Here is a 13,147-nt window from a genome sequence, read left to right on the forward strand (position 1 = left end):
TGTCTGCGTTCCTGAACTCGTCCCTGCGTCTGTCCCGGGGCGTTTACGGCTCTGCTTCAGTGAAACCGGAGCCTCGTGTTTTGACCTGGAGCCTCTAAACCCAAACAGCCAATCACAGCGCAGGAAGCCGAGGCCGAGACACCCTGATGAGAGGTTAGAGGTCACCTGAACAAACCCCAGGCCAGGGCCAGACCAGGGCCAGACCTGGGCCGGACCCAGGGCCAGACCAGGACCAGACCCAGGGCCGGACCTGGGCCAGGCCAGGGCCGGACCAGGGCAGGACCAGGGCCGGACCAGGACCAGACCTGGGGCAGACCTGGGCCAGACCTGGGCCAGACCAGGACCAGACCAGGACCAGACCTGGGCCGGACCCAGGACCAGACCAGGGCCAGACCTGGAGCCTGCGGCCAGTGGAGCTCGTCCTTTGCCGGTGCCTAAAGTAAAAATCCCAATCTTATTCCTTGTATTTAACAGGAGTTTAAACAACACGACGCGGCCAATTAGCTCTGTGCTAACGACCAAACTAAACACTGAAAATACACCTTTACAGATGATCAATCTTCATGTTTTTAAAAGTAATATCTATGCTTTTAAAATCCCTGTTCACCTGCAGCGTCTCTTCTTAACCTCAGTTAAACCCAGTGCATTGCCTCCAGCTTGGCCAGCCTTAACCAAATCTAAACATTTCTTGACTAGAGAGCTATAGGCCAGTGTAACATCTCATTTGAAAGCTAAGACCTACAAAACTGATCTGAACAGATCTTTTTCCTTGCGTTGTTGCTCCTATTAACATCTAATCAGATGGTCAGAACAACAAGGTCAACAGTCAGAGGCCAATGTACCAAAACGAAAAACAGCATTAGGACAATCGGCATTTTCTTTTGAAACTATCTCTGAATGGAACAAACTTCCAACTGCACTAAAATTATGCAAAGACTTAAAACGATTTTGCCTGAGTGTGTTCTGGGAAATCAAACATGTCAGCATTAAAGAAAACAACAACAGCAACAACTAAATCTGACATCTGAGAAGGGTAGGAGCGGGTATAGAGACTATAGAGGAACACGTTTTCCTTTTATTAAAATGTACTTTTTTAAAATTGTATATAAATGTAAATACTGTCTGTAAATATCATGAACTGTATTTTTTATGCTTTTTGTAGTGTTTTGTAATTGTCTGTCTCGGGGACGGCAGATGGAGCTAAAGTCTGGTACAAAGCATCTTTTCATCTGCTGATTAATGCTCCTGAACATGTCCCTGTCAAATAAATGAAAAAAAACTAAACTAAACTATCGCTTTTTGTTACTTTTTTGAGTAATTTTTTGTTGCTTTTTAAAATGTATTTATTTTAACTTTTTTGTCATTTTTAAATTGTTTTTTTGTGTGTGCTTTCATCCCGGTTTTCATGTCGTTTTTTCGAGAAGCTTTTATATTTGGGTAAAGCCAAACTGGAGAAAATGATTCGGTTCAGGCGGGGGTTAAGAGGTTAAACCGTACTTTGCCGTGTTCCCGGTCAGGCAGCTGCGCGGGCAGCTCAGCTCCGCCGGGTCCTTGACGTGGCGTTATAAACAAAGATGGCGGCGTGAGGCTCCGGTTCCGGCTCAAACTCGGGATTATCTCCTGGAAAGTGTTCCTTTGCGGGGGGAGAGTGTTCCTTTGCGGGGGGAGAGTGTTCCTTTGCGGGGGGAGAGTGTTCCTTTGCGGGGGGAGAGCGTTCCTTTGCGGGGGGAGAGCGTTCCTTTGCGGGGGGAGAGTGTTCCTTTGCGGGGGGAGAGCGTTCCTTTGCGGGGGGAGAGGCTGCCGTCGGTGACTCCCGCTCCGTGCCCGCTCTGCCCCCGCTCTCCCCGGGGCTCGGAGCGACATGAGCGGCTGGAAGGGCTTCTCTGAGGCCGACCTGCGGAGGCTCCAGGCGGGTGAGTGTCTGCGGGAACAGCCGGGACTAATGCAGATTTTCTCACTCTTATAGGATTATTTTAGTGTTAAAGTAGTTTTTCTGATTCTGGACTCAACTTAAACCTGTCATTACTGAAGTGTTTCCTTTTATAATGAGACAGAGACAGTTTTAAGGCGCTGGAGCAGAAGAAAAGAGATTTTGTTGATGAACTTAAAACATGATAAATCTGCCCTTGCTGTTGGTGGTTGGTGCCGGTTTGGTGTCGGGTCAAAAGTCTTGATACTGTTGGGCCACTGTTCTTCCACACTGAGATTTGTTATAACCTTAGACGAGTTCATGTGTACCTGTCTGGTGTTCACGCGTGCCCTCAGTCACGTAAACACAGCACAGACGGTGTTAGCATTTAGCCTCTCCTCCTCTATCGCTCCAAACCAGGTGAAGATAGAAGCTACCAAACTCTTCCACGTTTTCAATGTTCTAAGTGGATAAAAGGGAACTATATTGTAAGGCGTAATAATACCAGCAGTAGTTCGACATCCATGCAGTAATATCTTCACTTTACTGCGCGGATGAAGAGCTTGGTAGCTTTTATCTTCACCTGGTTTGGAGCGATAGTGGAGGAGAGGCTAAATGCTAACGCCGTCTGTGCTGTGTTTACGTGACTGAGGACACGCGTGAAGACCAGACAGGTACACATGAACTTGTCTCATCTCAGTATGTGAAAAGAGTGGCCTGTTCCTTTAAAGGAAGTGACTTGTTTCTGCTCAAATAAATGATACTACCGTAAATTCTCTAATACTGGCCTGTATTCCATTAGCGGCCGGGTCTCCGACAGAGGCCGGGTCTCCGACAGGGGCCGGGTCTCTAACAGGGGCCGGGTCTCCGACAGGGGCCGGGTTCGTGGCTGCCGGTCTCTAAAACGGGGCTTTTATTAGAAACTATAACAGTAGAAATATTCCCCATGTTAGGAGTTTGTCTCATACTGGTGTAAATGAAAACTCAGGTGCAGGAAGTAACAAACTGAACCCGGGCCGAGGGGGACGCGGAGGAGGAGCTGATCCCAGCGTAACTTTGACACAGATTTAGCCACTTTTCAAACCTCCTGTGACCATATTTGGAAACAGGGCAAATGTCGTGTGACCCTCCAGGGTTTTAATAAAGTCTCCATCGCGTCTTCAAAGCACGTCCAGCTGCTCCGTGTGCAGGTCAGTCCCACGCCTCAAAATAACTCCTCCCATCAGCGCGAGCGTCTCGTCTTCTCTCGGGTCAGTCTCATGATCGATCACAAACACAAACGCTCCGTCTAAACTCGCCTTTTACACAAGATAACAACAAATAATCCGGTCCGGTAAAAACGAAACAGAAACCTGCAGTGACACTGATGTCAAAGCTCCGCTAACAGCAACGAAACACTTCCTGTTGTCCCGACAAAATAAAAGGCGTCAATGTTCCAGCCGCTGGGAGAGGGTTTGAAATGTTCATTAATAAATAAACCTAATATTTTAGGTGCAAATGGACACAAATCTCCTTTTTCTTCGTTTTCCTGGTCGTCCGTTTTGCTCAAATAGAAATAAAGGCCTGTCTCTAACTGTGGCCTGGTTCCAATAAAGGCCTGGTCCTGATGCCCTGGAGTAAATAAAGGCCCCGGCCTATATTAGAGTATTTACAGTAATTTGAAATCCATGTTTAAATGTAATGCTTTGAATCTACCTCGATCTATATTTCTTTTCTTTTATGTTTCTTTTCTGAACCCACTCAGTGACGTTTTTACTGCAAACATTCGTTAAAAACACAAAAACTCTCAAGCTGATTCCACTGCAGTTTTTACACAATCTTCAAGTTTCCTGTTTCGTCCTATGTGGTTTCGAATATCAACATTTTCCTTTACAAATAAAATATGCCAAGATTTGTGGCTCTAAAAACATAGTATTTAGGTTTTTACAAAGCATAAAAGGTTCATATTAGGGCTGAAAGATATATATCTTTATATATATATTGAGATAGGAAAATTCAAATATTAACCTCTTAACTCCCGCCTGAACCGAGAGGATCTTTTTCCTCACGTCATCAGAGTTTTTTGCCATCATTTTTTTGTTGGGTATTACACTCATTATAGTAACTTTTTTGGTCATTTTTTTGTCTTTTTTTTGTCACATTTTTATCAAATTTTTATCATTTTGTGTCATTTTTTTGTCACTTTTTTGTCATTTTTTGTCATTTTTTGTCATTTTTTGTCATTTTTTGACATTTTTTGACATTTTTTTGTCACATTTTTGACTTTTTTGGTTAAAATTTTTATCTTTTTTGTCACATTTTTTTGTCACATTTTTGTCATTTTTTGTCATTTTTTGGTCACATTTTTATCACATTTTTGCCACTTTTTCATCACTTTTTCATCAATTTTTCGTCACTTTTTTGTCACATTTCTGTCATTTTTTGCCACATTTTTGTCACATTTTTGTCATTTTTTTGTCATTTTTTTGCCACATTTTTGTCACATTTTTGTCATTTTTTTGTCATTTTTTTGTCACATTTTTGTCACATTTCCATCATTGTTTTCGTCTCAGGTTTGTCGCTCTTTTCTCACCTTTTCTCCAGAAGCTTTTGGATTGGGGTAAAGCCAAACTGGAGAAAATGTGCTCGGTTCAGGCGGGAGTTAAGGGGTTAAAATAAAAAAGCTAGATATAAACGATGTAGATTTTCATCAATAAAACTGCACTCAAACCCATAGTTTTATCGTATCGAGGAATCTGCCATGAATGTCGACAGATGAATTTTGTCCACAGCGTTCAGGCCGAGTTCATACTTTCGTCTTAGATTAAACTGTTACTAATTGTTCTTTTTTACTGAACAATCAGAGAATTACATTTACACATTTCTTTTAAATGTGTGAAACAAAGTCACTTCCTTTAATCCTGGACCAACAACAGCAAAACTCTGATCTTCTGAACTGGTTTCGTTTATCGGTCCCCGGCCCTGGTTATGGTGAGATTTGCATTATTCACATGTTGTTTCCTCGTCCTCTCTCCTCAGAGGAGGCGGACCACAGGGTCCCGGCGGCCCCCGTGGTCCCGGCGGCCCCCGCGGTCCCTCTGGGCTCCGGTCGTGGCCGTAAACCTCTCGCTGTGACCCGCAGTCGGCAGCAGATCCAGCGGGAACAGGCTCTGCTCCAGTCCCAGTCCAGACCTCTGCCTCCGGACCAGCGCCTCAGCCCCGCCGGGCCCAAGACCAGACCGGAGCCACGACCGGAGCCACGACCGGAGCCACGACCGGAGCCACGACTGGAGCCACGACTGGAGCCAGGGTCCAGACCGGAGCCGGGGTCCAGACCGGAGTCCAGTCCAACCGTGAGGAGACCAGGTCCAGGGGCGGGTCCAGGGGCGGAGCTGAACGGGGGCCCGGAGACGGCGGAGGAACCCGCGGCTCCGGTTCTGAAAGAGCTGGAGAAACAGGAAGTGGAAATGTGCGTCTGTCCCTGATCTGCTCTAATTTATAGTGATTAAAGTGACGGTCGAGGATCAGGAGTTATTGATGATCTACGTATCGATCCGGGTCTTTAACGCCCTCTCATCGATACTTCCAAATATGTACGAGGCCCGACTGAGTCCGAGACCGATATGAAGGGGATTTACTGATGTTTTAAGTAATTTATGATGTAGTTGTTTAAATCTCTCCAATCGCCTCTAGTTAAACATGTGTTATTGTAGTAAAGGTTTCAATCTCAGAAATATATAGAAATCTGTCTGACAGAGGTGGATCTGTAATAACAGTGTTTTAAAGGTCTCGTCTATGATCCTGTGTGTGAAGCTTCTGGACCTGTCAGTGTTGTAGATACTGAACAATGCCCAAATATCAGCCTGATGTATCGGCCTGATATATCGGCCTGATATATCGGCCTTACATATCGGCCTGATATATCGGCCTGATATATCGGCCTGATATATCGGCCTGATATGTCGGCCTGATATATCGGCCTGATATGTCGGCCTGATGTATCGGCCTGATATATCGGCCTGATATATCGGCCTGATATATCAGCCTGATATGTCGGCCTGATATATCGGCCTGATATGTCGGCCTGATATATCGGCCTGACATATCGGCCTGACGTATCGGCCTGATATATCGGCCTGATATATCGGCCTGATGTATCGGCCTGACGTATCGGCCTGACGTATCGGCCTGACGTATCGGCCTGACGTATCGGCCTGACGTATCGGCCTGACGTATCGGCCTGACGTATCGGCCTGACGTATCGGCCTGACGTATCGGCCTGACGTATCGTCCTGACGTATCGTCCTGACATATCGGCCTGACGTATCGGCCTGACGTATCGGCCTGATCACTCCGCTGGTGTTTTATTCGTGCTCTTGTGTTTCTGTTTTCAGTCGGGAGCGCAGTCGTCTGGAGCAGCTGCAGATGCAGCAGAAGGAGATGGAGGAGCAGAACAAGAAGAAGAAGGCGCTGCTCGCCAAAACCATCGCCGAGAAGTGAGTCTCACACACCGTCTCCCGATCATCCAGGAGGAACCCACGTTCAGGTCCGGCTCTGTCCGGGATTTAGGTCTGAGTCTCCACCACCTGAACCTGACCCTGAACCTGTACCCGAACGTTTATCATGAAGCTTTTTGGAGCCGGTGAACTCAGCGCTGTTAAAGTTCTGAAACGTTAGACTCAGCTGTGTGAGACCTGGGCTGTTCGTGTTAAAGGCCTAAAGGAGTTAAAAACAGAGTCTCTTATGTCTTTATAATATTCATCTCCTCATAAATAATGAGAGGTTTATGTTTTAGGTCCAAACAGACTCGAGCCGAGACGCTGAAGCTGCAGAAGATCCAGAAGGAGCTTCAGACTCTGGACGACATGGTTTCACTGGACGTTTCCATCCTGCGAGACCGGATCGAACAGGCCAGCTACGACTACAGCACCGCCAGGTACTGCAGTACTACTATACTACTGTAGTACTACTGTAGTACTACTGCAATACTACTGCAATACTACTGTTATACAGGCCAGCTACGACTACAGCACCGCCAGGTACTGCAGTACTGCAATACTACTGCAATACTACTGTAATACTACTGTAGTACTACTGTAATACTACTGTTATACAGGCCAGCTACGACTACAGCGCCGCCAGGTACTACCGTACTACTATACTACTGCAATACTACTGTAATACTACTGTAGTACTACTGTAATACTACTGTTATACAGGCCAGCTACGACTACAGCACCGCCAGGTACTACAGTACTACTGTAATACTACTGTAATACTACTGTAGGACTACTGTAATACTGTTATACAGGCCAGCTACGATTACAGCGCCGCCAGGTACTGCAGTACTACTATACTACTGCAATACTACTGTAATACTACTGTAGTACTACTGTTATACAGGCCAGCTACGACTACAGCACCGCCAGGTACTACAGTACTACTATACTACTGTAATACTACTGTAATACTACTGTAGTACTACTGTAGTACTACTGTTATACAGGCCAGCTACGACTACAGCACCGCCAGGTACTGCAGTACTACTGTAATACTACTGCAATACTACTGTAATACTACTGTAATACTGTTATACAGGCCAGCTACGACTACAGCACCGCCAGGTACTACAGTACTGCTATACTACTGCAATACTACTGTAATACTACTGTAGTACTACTGTAATACTACTGTAATACTGTTATACAGGCCAGCTACGACTACAGCACCGCCAGGTACTACAGTACTGCTATACTACTGCAATACTACTGTAATACTACTGTAATACTGTTATACAGGCCAGCTACGACTACAGCGCCGCCAGGTACTACAGTACTGCTATACTACTGCAATACTACTGTAGTACTACTGTAATACTACTGTAGTACTACTGTTATACAGGCCAGCTACGACTACAGCACCGCCAGGTACTACAGTACTGCAATACTACTGCAATACTACTGCAATACTACTGTAATACTGTTATACAGGCCAGCTACGACTACAGCACCGCCAGGTACTACAGTACTGCTATACTACTGCAATACTACTGTAATACTACTGTAATACTGTTATACAGGCCAGCTACGACTACAGCGCCGCCAGGTACTACAGTACTGCTATACTACTGCAATACTACTGTAGTACTACTGTAATACTACTGTAGTACTACTGTTATACAGGCCAGCTACGACTACAGCACCGCCAGGTACTACAGTACTGCAATACTACTGCAATACTACTGTATTACTACTGTAATACTACTGTAATACAGGCCAGCTACGACTACAGCACCGCCAGGTACTACAGTACTGCAATACTACTGCAATACTACTGCAATACTACTGTAATACTACTGTAGTACTACTGTTATACAGGCCAGCTACGACTACAGCACCGCCAGGTACTACAGTACTGCAATACTACTGCAATACTACTGCAATACTACTGTAATACTACTGTAGTACTACTGTTATACAGGCCAGCTACGACTACAGCACCGCCAGGTACTACAGTACTGCAATACAACTGTAATACTACTGCAATACTACTGTAATACTACTGCAATACTACTGTAATACTGTTATACAGGCCAGCTACGATTACAGTGCCGCCAGGTACTACAGTACTGCTATACTACTGCAATACTACTGTAGTACTACTGCAATACTACTGTAATACTGTTATACAGGCCAGCTACGATTACAGCGCCGCCAGGTACTGCAGTACTGCAATACTACGGTAATACTACTGTAATACTACTGTAATACAGGCCAGCTACGATTACAGCACCGCCAGGTACTACAGTACTATTATGATACTACTGCAATGCTGCTACCGTCCTATTGTTTTAAAGTGTTCATTAGTTTTTGCTGAAACATCATCAACATGATTATATTTAAGATTTAGTTTCTGTATTTGGCCATTTTTGTGATGTTTATAAATCCACTTCCTTATTGGACATGACAGGAAGTGACATAGATCGAGATCCACTGTCTCTGAAACGTTCTCTCTGACTTTGAAACGTTCTCTCTGACTCTGAAACGTTCTCTCTGACTCTGAAACGTTCTCTCCTCTGTCTCTGAAACGTTCTCTCTGTCTCTGAAACGTTCTCTCCTCTGTCTCTGAAACGTTCTCTCTGTCTCTGAAACGTTCTCTCTGTCTCTGAAACGTTCTCTCCTCTGTCTCTGAAACGTTCTCTCCTCTGTCTCTGAAACGTTCTCTCTCTGACTCTGAAACGTTCTCTCTCTGTCTCTGAAACGTTCTCTCTCTGTCTCTGAAACGTTCTCTCTCTGTCTCTGAAACGTTCTCTCTGTCTCTGAAACGTTCTCTCTGACTCTGAAACGTTCTCTTTGACTCTGAAACGTTCTCTCTCTGTCTCTGAAACGTTCTCTCCTCTGACTCTGAAACGTTCTCTCTGTCTCTGAAACGTTCTCTCTGTCTCTGAAACGTTCTCTCCTCTGACTCTGAAACGTTCTCTCTGACTCTGAAACGTTCTCTCTGTCTCTGAAACGTTCTCTCCTCTGACTCTGAAACGTTCTCTCTGTCTCTGAAACGTTCTCTCCTCTGACTCTGAAACGTTCTCTCTGTCTCTGAAACGTTCTCTCTGTCTCTGAAACGTTCTCTCCTCTGACTCTGAAACGTTCTCTCTGACTCTGAAACGTTCTCTCTGACTCTGAAACGTTCTCTCTGACTCTGAAACGTTCTCTCTGACTCTGAAACGTTCTCTCTGTCTCTGAAACGTTCTCTCCTCTGACTCTGAAACGTTCTCTCTGTCTCTGAAACGTTCTCTCTGACTCTGAAACGTTCTCTCCTCTGTCTCTGAAACGTTCTCTCTGACTCTGAAACGTTCTCTCTCTGTCTCTGAAACGTTCTCTCTGTCTCTGAAACGTTCTCTCTGACTCTGAAACGTTCTCTCTGACTCTGAAACGTTCTCTCTGTCTCTGAAACGTTCTCTCTGACTCTGAAACGTTCTCTCTGTCTCTGAAACGTTCTCTCTCTGACTCTGAAACGTTCTCTCTGACTCTGAAACGTTCTCTCTCTGTCTCTGAAACGTTCTCTCTGACTCTGAAACGTTCTCTCTGACTCTGAAACGTTCTCTCTCTGACTCTGAAACGTTCTCTCTGACTCTGAAACGTTCTCTATGACTCTGAAACGTTCTCTCTGTCTCTGAAACGTTCTCTCTGACTCTGAAACGTTCTCTCTGTCTCTGAAACGTTCTCTCTGTCTCTGAAACGTTCTCTCTGACTCTGAAACGTTCTCTCTCTGACTCTGAAACGTTCTCTCTGTCTCTGAAACGTTCTCTCTGACTCTGAAACGTTCTCTCTCTAACTCTGAAACGTTCTCTCTGTCTCTGAAACGTTCTCTCTCTGTCTCTGAAACGTTCCCTCTGACTCTGAAACGTTCTCTCTGTCTCTGAAACGTTCTCTCTGACTCTGAAACGTTCTCTCTGTCTCTGAAACGTTCTCTCTCTGACTCTGAAACGTTCTCTCTGTCTCTGAAACGTTCTCTCTGACTCTGAAACGTTCTCTCTCTGACTCTGAAACGTTCTCTCTGTCTCTGAAACGTTCTCTCTGACTCTGAAACGTTCTCTCTGTCTCTGAAACGTTCTCTCTCTGACTCTGAAACGTTCTCTCTGTCTCTGAAACGTTCTCTCTGACTCTGAAACGTTCTCTCTGTCTCTGAAACGTTCTCTCCTCTGTCTCTGAAACGTTCTCTCTGACTCTGAAACGTTCTCTCTGACTCTGAAACGTTCTCTCTGACTCTGAAACGTTCTCTCTGACTCTGAAACGTTCTCTCTGTCTCTGAAATGTTCTCTCCTCTGACTCTGAAACGTTCTCTCCTCTGTCTCTGAAACGTTCTCTCTGTCTCTGAAACGTTCTCTCTGTCTCTGAAACGTTCTCTCTGTCTCTGAAACGTTCTCTCTCTGTCTTTGAAACGTTCTCTCTGTCTCTGAAACGTTCTCTCTGTCTCTGAAACGTTCTCTCTGTCTCTGAAACGTTCTCTCTGTCTCTGAAACGTTCTCTCCTCTGTCTCTGAAACGTTCTCTCTGTCTCTGAAACGTTCTCTCTGTCTCTGAAACGTTCTCTCTCTGACTCTGAAACGTTCTCTCTGTCTCTGAAACGTTCTCTCTCTGACTCTGAAACGTTCTCTCTGTCTCTGAAACGTTCTCTCTGACTCTGAAACGTTCTCTCTGTCTCTGAAACGTTCTCTCCTCTGTCTCTGAAACGTTCTCTCTGTCTCTGAAACGTTCTCTCTGTCTCTGAAACGTTCTCTCCTCTGTCTCTGAAACGTTCTCTCTGACTCTGAAACGTTCTCTCTGTCTCTGAAACGTTCTCTCTCTGACTCTGAAACGTTCTCTCCTCTGTCTCTGAAACGTTCTCTCTGTCTCTGAAACGTTCTCTCTGTCTCTGAAACGTTCTCTCTGTCTCTGAAACGTTCTCTCTCTGTCTTTGAAACGTTCTCTCCTCTGACTCTGAAACGTTCTCTCTGACTCTGAAACGTTCTCTCTGACTCTGAAACGGTCTCTCTGACTCTGAAACGTTCTCTCTGTCTCTGAAACGTTCTCTCTGTCTCTGAAACGTTCTCTCTCTGTCTCTGAAATGTTCTCTCCTCTGACTCTGAAACGGTCTCTCTGTCTCTGAAACGTTCTCTCTGACTCTGAAACGTTCTCTCTGTCTCTGAAACGTTCTCTCTGTCTCTGAAACGTTCTCTCTGTCTCTGAAACGTTCTCTCTCTGTCTTTGAAACGTTCTCTCTGTCTCTGAAACGTTCTCTCTGTCTCTGAAACGTTCTCTCTGTCTCTGAAACGTTCTCTCTGTCTCTGAAACGTTCTCTCCTCTGTCTCTGAAACGTTCTCTCTGTCTCTGAAACGTTCTCTCTGTCTCTGAAACGTTCTCTCTCTGTCTCTGAAATGTTCTCTCCTCTGACTCTGAAACGTTCTCTCTGACTCTGAAACGTTCTCTCTGACTCTGAAACGTTCTCTCTGACTCTGAAACGTTCTTACTGTCTCTGAAACGTTCTCTCTGTCTCTGAAACGTTCTCTCTGACTCTGAAACGTTCTCTCTGACTCTGAAACGTTCTCTCTGTCTCTGAAACGTTCTCTCTGACTCTGAAACGTTCTCTCTGTCTCTGAAACGTTCTCTTACTGACTCTGAAACGTTCTCTCTGACTCTGAAACGTTCTCTCTGTCTCTGAAACGTTCTCTCTCTGACTCTGAAACGTTCTCTCTGACTCTGAAACGTTCTCTCTGTCTCTGAAACGTTCTCTCTGTCTCTGAAACGTTCTCTCTGTCTCTGAAACGTTCTCTCCTCTGTCTCTGAAACGTTCTCTCTGTCTCTGAAACGTTCTCTCCTCTGTCTCTGAAACGTTCTCTCTATCTCTGAAACATTCTCTCTGACTCTGAAACGTTCTCTCTGACTCTGAAACGTTCTCTCTGACTCTGAAACGTTCTCTCTGACTCTGAAACGTTCTCTCTGTCTCTGAAACGTTCTCTCTGTCTCTGAAACGTTCTCTCTGCCTCTGAAACGTTCTCTCTGACTCTGAAACGTTCTCTCTGTCTCTGAAACGTTCTCTCTGACTCTGAAACGTTCTCTCTGACTCTGAAACGTTCTCTCCTCTGACTCTGAAACGTTCTCTCTGACTCTGAAACGTTCTCTCTCTGACTCTGAAACGTTCTCTCCGTCTCTGAAACGTTCTCTCTCTGTCTCTGAAACGTTCTCTCTGACTCTGAAACGTTCTCTCTGTCTCTGAAACGTTCTCTCTGACTCTGAAACGTTCTCTCTCTGTCTCTGAAACGTTCTCTCTGACTCTGAAACGTTCTCTCTGTCTCTGAAACGTTCTCTCTGTCTCTGAAACGTTCTCTCTGACTCTGAAACGTTCTCTCCTCTGACTCTGAAACGTTCTCTCTGTCTCTGAAACGTTCTCTCTGTCTCTGAAACGTTCTCTCTGTCTCTGAAACGTTCTCTCTGTCTCTGAAACGTTCTCTCTGTCTCTGAAACGTTCTCTCTCTGTCTCTGAAACGTTCTCTCTCTGTCTCTGAAACGTTCTCTCTGTCTCTGAAACGTTCTCTCCTCTGACTCTGAAACGTTCTCTCTGTCTCTGAAACGTTCTCTCTGTCTCTGAAACGTTCTCTCTGTCTCTGAAACGTTCTCTCTGTCTCTGAAACGTTCTCTCCTCTGACTCTGAAACGTTCTCTCTGACTCTGAAACGTTCTCTCTGTCTCTGAAACGTTCTCTCTGTCTCTGAAACGTTCTCTCTG

General features: G+C 45.2%; 1 protein-coding gene across 1 annotated transcript; it reads left to right on the top strand.

Moving 5' to 3' along the window:
- Positions 1–1,733: 1,733 nt before the first annotated feature.
- LOC306982847 (RAB6-interacting golgin-like) lies at positions 1,734–6,824 on the top strand (the record flags this gene model as incomplete). Its single annotated transcript, XM_079583297.1, has 4 exons — positions 1,734–1,913; positions 4,928–5,357; positions 6,283–6,384; positions 6,684–6,824. Coding segments are annotated over exons 1-4 (725 nt in total), but the record flags the coding sequence as incomplete, so codon positions are not given.
- Positions 6,825–13,147: the final 6,323 nt, after the last annotated feature.

This window comes from Gobius niger (genome assembly GCF_951799975.1).
Source record: "Gobius niger genome assembly, contig: SCAFFOLD_222, whole genome shotgun sequence".
NCBI classification, from domain to species: domain Eukaryota; kingdom Metazoa; phylum Chordata; class Actinopteri; order Gobiiformes; family Gobiidae; genus Gobius; species Gobius niger.